Source organism: Pinus tabuliformis, chromosome 6 (assembly GCF_031772625.1).
Source record: "Pinus tabuliformis cultivar Carrire ecotype Pingquan chromosome 6, CPIR1, whole genome shotgun sequence".
Taxonomy (NCBI): Eukaryota; Viridiplantae; Streptophyta; class Pinopsida; order Pinales; family Pinaceae; genus Pinus; species Pinus tabuliformis.
This window is the reverse complement of record NC_142292.1, coordinates 1609860195-1609869386: the sequence shown is the minus strand read 5'-3', so window position 1 is coordinate 1609869386 and position 9192 is coordinate 1609860195. Positions and strand designations below refer to the sequence as shown.

At 36.6% G+C, this 9192-nt stretch overlaps 1 protein-coding gene across 1 annotated transcript; it reads right to left on the bottom strand.

The window, feature by feature from the left end:
• Positions 1-7573: 7573 nt before the first annotated feature.
• On the bottom strand, positions 7574-8293 carry LOC149265041 (U-box domain-containing protein 44-like). The gene is made up of 2 exons (XM_089401591.1): positions 8032-8293; positions 7574-7746 (listed from the first exon to the last, which is right to left on the bottom strand). The coding sequence occupies exons 1-2, from the start codon at positions 8291-8293 to the stop codon at positions 7574-7576; spliced, it is 435 nt and encodes a 144-aa protein (XP_089257717.1).
• Positions 8294-9192: the final 899 nt, after the last annotated feature.

Sequence of the window (9192 nt, the reverse complement as noted above, 5' to 3'; positions counted from 1 at the left end):
TATTTATATTGATGTACCCATGTAGTGCCCATATTGTTACTATTGTGCCACATAGAAGCCCACTATTGTTATTGTTGTGCCCTACAATATTATTGTTATGTAGGCTTTGATTGTATTGGGACCACTTAGACTCCTATATATAGAAAGGAGGTATTTTCATTTGTATCATCCAAGAATTGTTCATTTATGTAATGTAAAGGAGGTTGCCCCCTCGAAGAGGCTGAATTCTAAGGCGTGGATCTCTCTTTTCTATCTTTTTGTGAGCTGGTTTCATAACACAGCACCAGAACACTTGACATTCATCATGACAATGCACAAGCACACTTATAATTATTGACATCAATTCCCATCACACAGTTGGCTTAGTATTGACAACAATGCCAACACCATGTTGCCAACACAATGTAGTCGAGGGCTATCTCAAAATTATAGTGTTAAAATCATGATTTAATTATGGGGCAACTCTAATGATTCTAAGTGCATATCTCCAAGAGTATTCTCCTTCAATTGTGAATATTTATATTGACTGCATAATATTCTATCCCCAACATATTAAGGGGTGGAACATTAATGAAGTGTTTACAATAAAGAAGACTACTTCAATTGTTTGTCCTCCGCTCCAAGTGGAAGTTTTGCTGATGAAATTGAGGAAGCCTTTGCCACTGCGAGGGGTGTTTGAACAGTCATGCTTTTCTTTTCCTTGCTACTTGTGAATTTCAAAATCGAACCCACAGAGGCTCGGTTGGACAAAATTGAAATTCAAGCAATTAGTCGTTATAGTCACAATGTCATTAGAGACAATGATAGAAAACAAATCACAAACACTAAGAACAAATGATGAGCTATATAGTTTTCACCAGCAAGTGGAGTAATTACAAACTCTGGTCGGCATGATGAACCTCCACTCCCCCAATGTTCATAGAACAAAAAATTATGAAAGTAAGACAAGTTTTGACTTGAATGTGCCCCTTCTGATGAGGGGAATAGTGAAACATGGTCTAAAGGATTTATGCAATATGTTCATATGTAAGGTAACTACGCTGACAAATAGCCATAACAAGTGACAATATAGAAGAGGCCCTAGTCTCATCCAACCCTGGTTAAGGCAATTGTAATATCTACGAGTAGTGACACAGGTGCAAAATTTTTGTTATAATATAAAAATCTCATCATTATATATATATATATATATATATATATGATACTTAAAACTTGTACATAGTTAAATATGTTATCAATTTGATTTAATATCTAAGTAAGTTCACATTCTTATTATCACAAACAAAACTAATTGTTCAAATTAAATTGAACTATAATTAATTAAATAAAATATTTTAATATTATATTTTAAAATAGATTTAAATACTAATTGCGCTCTCTAGCTCAGTATGGTAGAGATGTTGTAATGTAATGTAAACATTCATTTTTTAATTCTTAAAATTAAATTGAACTATAATTAATTAAATAAGATATTTTTAATATTATATTTGAAAATAGATTTAAATACTAATTACGCTCTCCAACCCAATATGGTAGAGATGTTATAATGTAATGTAATATAAACATTTTTTACTCAATAAAAATAAGATAAAAATAAAAATTATCCTATGTTAAAATAAAAATAACTTCAAACTAAAACAATAAAAATAAAATTTTATGTTACTATTATTTTATTGTTGGGTAGTTAAGGTAAACTTGACTTGGTCAACTTACAAGTTGTTTTTGAGAACCCATGGTATTAACATTTTGACTAAAATAAAATAAAAATAACCCTATGTTAAACTAAAAATAACTTCAAACTAAAATGATAAAAATAATTTTTTTTGCGTTACTATTATTTTTTGTTATTATTTTATTGTTGGGTAGTTAAGGTAAATTTGACTTTGTCAACTTACTAGTTGTTTTTTAGGTCATAACCCATGGTATTCATGTGCAATATAGCCTATCTAAAAGGGAAAATTAAACAAGTCTAGATTCATTTTAAGCTCAGAACCCATGGTATTCATATGGAATATATCCTATTTAAAAGGGGAAATTAAACCAACCTAGATTCATCTTAACTCCAGATCTACCAAACACCCAAATGGATCAATTCTCTTAAGATGCAAACCTATTTTAGAGTGAAAAGAGATTTGATCCCTCTCGACACTTTGTAAATCCAAAGTTAAGATAAATTTAGAATGATTATATTAAAAATAAATTTATTTTGGTTTAAAAAAAAAGAATGAAATAAATATATCTTAACAACCTGATATTTTTGAATAATGGTTAAATTGGCTTAAGTATTATGCATAAAGCATATTTGATAACATGTTTGTAGTTTTTTGTCAAATTTTCATTTCGTGAAAACACATTTAGATAGTTATATGTGGTAAATTTTCCATATTTTTTTTAAAGGAACAATTATGGAGTTTATATTATAAGAAATCTGGTTTGTAGGCCATAACTTGTTACATTAATTTCTTCATCTACATCTTATACTGTCCAATATTTCCAAAGAAATATTCTTCTTTTCCCTCCCCTAGAAGTCATTATCCAATATAAGTTATTATACGCAAACACTTGCTAAAAAACTCCTAAAAATTCTATATATCGACAAAACATAAATTTACTGTTATTTTGGTTTTATTTTTCTCTCATTTCTGGTTTTTCTTAGTGATACATTTTCCCCTTTCTTCCCGATTAGTATCCATCCAATGTTTCTATTGATTTTGGTTGAACATTCTGGTTTTGGTTCTTGAGATCTTCTTCATCTACGTGGTTTGTCCAAGAGGCTACCTGTCCAAATTTTTGCTTGATTTCTTCTTGCGAGAGTCCATTTTCCACATGATTTAGCTGCTCCTCCTCTTTTCCTGAGTCTAGAGGATCCTCTTGCATTTCTCCTTGATTCATCTCTGGTGCATATTCCTTGTCAATGCCAACTTCAGATATGCTGACTGATTCTTTCTTCGTCTAATTAGTCCCAATTGCATTTGCTTTGATAATGCCTTCTTCGGTTTCTGTGTCTTTCAACTCTTGAAGCTCTTTCTCTTTATATACCATATAGTGATCACCCTTCGCTCCTTCCCACCAATTTGGCCTCTGGTATTTTATTTGATCTTTATTGTCGTGCTACTTGGGGCAATTTTTAAACACATGCCTTGTTTCATAACATGCTCTGCACCTGAAAGCAACATTTTCGTAATCTAACTTTTGAGCCCAAACATAGTTTGGGGCCTTCAAATTTATTTCAGTAGGAAATCCCTTAACCATCTCCACACAAATGCGAACATATGTTATTTTATAATAATACTCAATATCTCGACAATGACAATAAAATTTTCCAAGAGTGTTCCTAATAGATGTTAATGCCTGAATGTTCCACAAATGCAATGGGAGATTCATAAGTGTTACCCAAACTTCAATCATGGATATTGAAGTCATAATTGGATCGAAAGTGGGATACCATGGCTACATGAATAAACCAGCATTACCCCAAAACCATGGGACGCATTTGCCAATAACCTCGTTATCCTCGATGTTGTCAAAGACAACTACGAAAAATCCCTGAGCCATGGGGTAAATATTCAAGTCATATGATATATGGGGTTTCCAAGATTCATATATCCATTAATGAAAATCTGTTAATTGTGGCCAAAAGCCATTGAACCAACAAACCAATCCTTGCTCTAAGAAAAAAAATTTGCAGCTGAAAGCTTCCTTGTCTAGATCCATATCAAGAGAAGAAATTTCTGGAACTACTGGGAGGGCAGAGCCTAACTTGAAAATGGAGCTATACGAGGTAGAAGATGAACCCTCCTTTCCAATTGACATATCAACAATAAGAGTTGAGTTTATCGCAGAGTCACCAAGTTTCGCCATTGTTCCGGATGCTGCAAAAATCTGCAAAAAACCACTCGATTTGGGCATATATCGACTAGTTAGGGTGAAACCCTACATGCCACGAGGGTTTTCAGAGCTCATATTCATCTCTTACATGTTAACATCGAGAAATATTGCGTAAATTTTTTGATATTTTAATCATAAATTTTTAATATTATATTGATAGAAAAACAATTTTAATGCGTTGAGAAAGATTTTGAAGATATTAGTTAGCCTTTCCAACACAAGAGATGTTGGCTATGGAAGGATCCAATAATGTGGCAACGAAGGCAGGAGGATAGAAAGCGAAGGAAATAAGTTGTAAAGGAACTGTTCTTGTAATCTTGAAATAATAATCTCATTAAATTGAATTCAGTCTATGCATTGCATACAAGTTGATAATTTTGTATCTCTTGTTATTTCTTTTAATATGAATGTAAATTCATTTTAATTTCTAATTTATTAAGTATGAAGAGAAATTAAAATTTCAAGATGTTATTTATTTATTTTTTATTTTTATGTGAACATTAAGAAAAAGTTTGCACCTAGAGAGATTTGATCTCTTTCTAACACATAATTAATTTTGAGAGATTTGATCCCTCTCTAAGACTTAGTGAATCTGAAGTTATGATTTATCAAATTAGTTATTTATAATACTATGTTCAAAGGGGGTATAAGTAGGGTTGCTCCCTTTCACCTCTCTTCTTTATTTTGGTTGCAAAATGGCTCAATGGGTTATTGACTGATGGGAAATGAAGAGGGTTTTTTAGGGGTGTCGTGGGGCCTAAGAACTTGAATTTAAAGCATCTACTTTTTGTTGACGAGATCCCCCTCTTCTGTGATGGGATTCGAAGAGATATTTATTTCCTTCAACAAGCTCTATCTCTTTTCAAGAAAGCAATAAGTATGCAGATCAACTCCTCAAAATCGAATCTTTCGATGTGACTTATTAAAAAGGTTGGAGGTTCTTCATGTGCACGTTGTCTTTCCATTCAATTCTATTCATCTCGATGAAGCACTAAAATTACTAGGTTCTCATTTAAAACCAAACTCCTACCGAAAGAGGATTAGTATTAGCTTATTTGCAAAATAGGAAAAACATCTTAAAATATGGACTGTGAGATGGCTCTCCCAAGAAAGCAAATTAGTGTAGATAAAATTTGCATTGGAAGCTATTCCAATTTACTAGACAATGCTGTTATTGATTCCCAAAGGAATCTTGGAGAAATTGTGTAAATTTTGCCTAAGTTTTCTATGGTAACTGGTGGGCTCCAGTATTGTAGCAATAATGCTACAACTCCTGGAGCTTCCTATCTCTAATTTTATCAACCCGGTAGTTTGTACAAACTTGGAAGCGACGGTGCTGTATGCACAAGTACTAGCTCTTGTCGCAGCTGTCACTTGGTCAGCTGGCACAAGTCCGCTAGGGCTCAAGCCAACTTCTATAGGCTCACAGAAGAAGCTTTATGAGTGATGGACGAAAGCTATCTTGAAGGAAGCTAACCTACTTTGCAAAAAGGAAATGGAAAGCTAACAAAGCATAGAAACCCTAATAAACCCTAATTTAACTAGCTTGACCCTTACAATGCAAAAGCATGAATGAAGCTTCTACCAATGATGCTATTACATGCAGTGAGTTGAAATACATGAATCTAAGCTACTTGCACTTGAAAAGACATGTTTTTGTATTTTGTCATTAAGTGGTTGGATTTATTGTGATGATGCTTTTGATTAGGGTTTGGTTGTGCAGGAGCGGTTGGAATGGAAGGAGAGCATGGGCAAGGTCAGGATGGCCAGGGGAGGTCCCAAGGGATCCTTAGCATCAATCCACAGAGGTTACTCACGTTCAGATGCTCAGCAACCGAGTGTGTGGGCTCCTACAGGATGTCTGCAGGGGATCCTACAGGAAACTCAGGAATTTCTACAGGAAGGTCTGCAATTCTTCTACAGGATGTTCTGAAATGGGATGTTTGAGGATGGATGGTTGATGGAAGATGCATGGATGGTTATGGAGGTAGGATGGGGGTCTGAAGTGACCCAGGAACTGATGGATGGAGTGGTGAGGTGATGTGGAAAGTTGACTTGGCTTGAAGGTGGTTGAGACAACAATGGGGAAGAAGGTAAGGTTACTTGGCAAAAGAGAAGATGGGAGATGAGGGAACAGACTTGGTGATGGAGGAGCTGATCTGAACGAGGCTCAAATGAACGAGGAGGTGATGAAGATGCCCTGCATAGTGGTTATTTGATCAAACCAACTACATCTTGCATGCAATCGAAATATCATGTGACCTATCTAACAAGTTAATGAAATCGGTGGACAACAACCTTATTCATGAAAAGAATCACGTACAACCTGTGAACAAAACATTATCAAAGAGATATAAACGCATGAATAACTCCTACCAATCTATCTTAAACATAAGAAACTACTTTAACCATCAAAAGCAACCTAAGTAACACAACATGAATTAAATCTAAAGAGCAGATTTTTTCTCAAGAACGCAGCAAACACACATAAAGAGAAACAAGGGAGGTACTGGGCGCTTGAGATGGGTCCAACCCCAAGAGCTACAGCCTCCCATGAAAGATTTAGAGCTGGTGCAAAGCTGGATCCATCTTTATTAATCAAGAAATGAAAAGTACATCAAAACTGTCCACAAGGAGAACTTGAACATGAGCTGAAAGTAAAGCTAATCTATTGCATAAAAATCGAACTACAAACTAGCTAACTAATGGCTAAAACAAAATGACTAACCACCAGCTAACCCAAATGAGGCCCTAAGCCTTCTTATTTATACAATTTGAGGTCCCAACAGTCCTCCTAAAATTTAGGGACTTGGCTGCCCAAGACTTGTAGTTAACAACAGTCCAACTTGACTTGCTTGGCTGCCCTTGAGCTGATTGATTCGGTGGCCCTTGAACTCCGAGCTGATGGTGGAGAATTCGAGGTAAGGGCCCATAAATGAGGGGGAACCTTCCTACAAATCCTCTAGCTTGTTCTCCCACGAATTTGGCTGCCAAGTGCTCATTAAGACCTTCAATTTTGTCTCCAAGTTGACCAAAAAGGCTACACAAAGCACCCATTAGACTTGTTGGCATAATGACTAACCAAATTCACTCTATTAACATAAAAATAATCAAAAACATGCAATAAACAAATGAGAATGGTGGACTAAGCCAAATTAGGAGGTTGAATGAGCCCAAACAATTGTACATTTTTGGGGCTCATCATCACCCCCCTACTGAAAGTGTTGCTCATCCTCTGAGCAACCAAATCTCTCCCCTTGTCCTTGATGGTCCTAGTGACTTCCTTGGCTAGCATCTCGGCCGATTTCTCCTTTGGCTTCCCGCTTTCCAAACTTTCCTGTAGAAACTGTTCGTTGGCTTCCTGTAGAAACAGTCTCTGTCTTCCTGTAGAAACAGTCTGCTAGCTTCCTGTAGAACCAATTTCAGTGATTTTACTTGCTTGGCTGGGGGTGCCTTCTCCTTGAACTGCGCTGCCTGAAAGCTGACGAATCCAACATGAATGGCAAGTCTAATGTATTATAAAAGCACACAAGTACAATGAGTTGCCCGAGAATAGATAGTGCATGCAAAATCTGGATGGGAAAGAGTGTTTCTAGGCCTTTAACTGAATCGAATGGCATTCTTAATCTTGGATTTGAACTCTACTAAGAATTGATAACATAAGCAGAACAGAACATAAGATAGATCAAGTTGTCCTTGCCTCAACAGCCGCTGGTACACAACAAATGGCATGGAATGCTCGAACAATGCTTCCATGTATTGAAGGTGGTGTCCAATTTATTAAAGATAATAACTGGTATATGATCTCATCAGATCCCAATAATGCAGCTGTTGTGTCATTTTTTCTTTGGGGCAATGCTGTAGACATAGCAAGGTTTGCATAGGTATTAGCAGCTTTTTCTCTCAAAGCAAATATAGTTGACAGTGGTGTGCATAGAAGGTCCAAGATGGGTCAGACCACCCCATCTTGGATCATTTGTAACGCATTCTCAGGTAAACTTGAAAGATTTTGAAGTGCCCCAGTGGCTGCTAATTTTGACTTCAAATTAACATTTGAAATCATTTCAAGAAGTGGAAATACAACTCCCTCTGTGAGCAATGCAGCGTTGTTTTCATCTGTTAAACCTATCTCTCACAACTTACTTGCTATAACAATCTTCATTGTGTCAGACCCTGCTCTCAGGTTCTGTATCAAGGGCTTGAAATAGTTCGCCTGTGCCATTTGCACTACATTATGCTCACTGTATGGGAGATTCTCCAGAAATTCGTTTGCATCCTTAGCAGCTTTAGGATTGTCACTATTTGACATTGTTACAAGGAGGAGGATACAACCTTGTACCTTGCCAATCTGTTCACACACAGCCATATCCTTTGAAAGCTCTAAAAGCAATTCCACGGCTTTCATACCCTCTGCAATATCACGTGCAAGTGAACGAACAATAAAATAGCATGATCCACCTCAGCTATTTTCACCTTTCTTCAAGCTCCAAACTTGATGAAGAGAAACTCAGGCTTCGCTGCTCTGCTGCACTTCCCTGTAGAAGACCCCACCCGTTTCTTGTAGAACGTGATTCTGCCTTTGAGTGAGCCCAATGCACGAGTGAAATTTGAACTAGGTAGGAAACTCAGTGGAGGACGATAGGTTAAGTCGACTGTGGAGGCAGAGGATGTATACTTCGAGTTAAACATGATGCAAGTGCAAGTTGGCAACCATCTGTGAGTTTCAGCTGAGCGTTGATTAATGTTTGCGCGATTTGTGGTGAAGGAGTGCAGTGGCCAAGCGTGCATGGCTTTTTAGAACTGCAGTAATGTCATGAACTGCTGTTGTTATCTATTTGTTCTCTGCTTGTATTCAATTCCATTAGTTGCACTTAGAGTTTAGAATATCCCCAACTGACTGTGTTTTGTTTTTGAACTTCACGTGAATGGCTGATCCATGCATGCATGATTTTTGCCTTGCTGAGTGCAATTGAACGTGGCTCCCTTCTTGGCTGAATCCACTCATCTCATTCATTCATGCATTGCTTTAGATTAGATCTATGCAAATAGATGAACAAGGTTAAGTCACGTACCTGAAATCAAACGGCTGCTTGTGAAGCTTTCTGCTGCTGCATGCTTTGATTCCTTGATTTCATGAGGGCGTGGCTGATGATTTTGATTGCTTTCCCTTGTGCAGGTGTCCTCTGGCTAGATGCATGCAAAAAGAGTTCATTTCCACGTTCAGATCTGCACCCTCAAACTGCTGCCATTGAATTTTCACAGGACCATAACTTCTTTTTGCCGTTTCTCCCAAATGCTAGATCG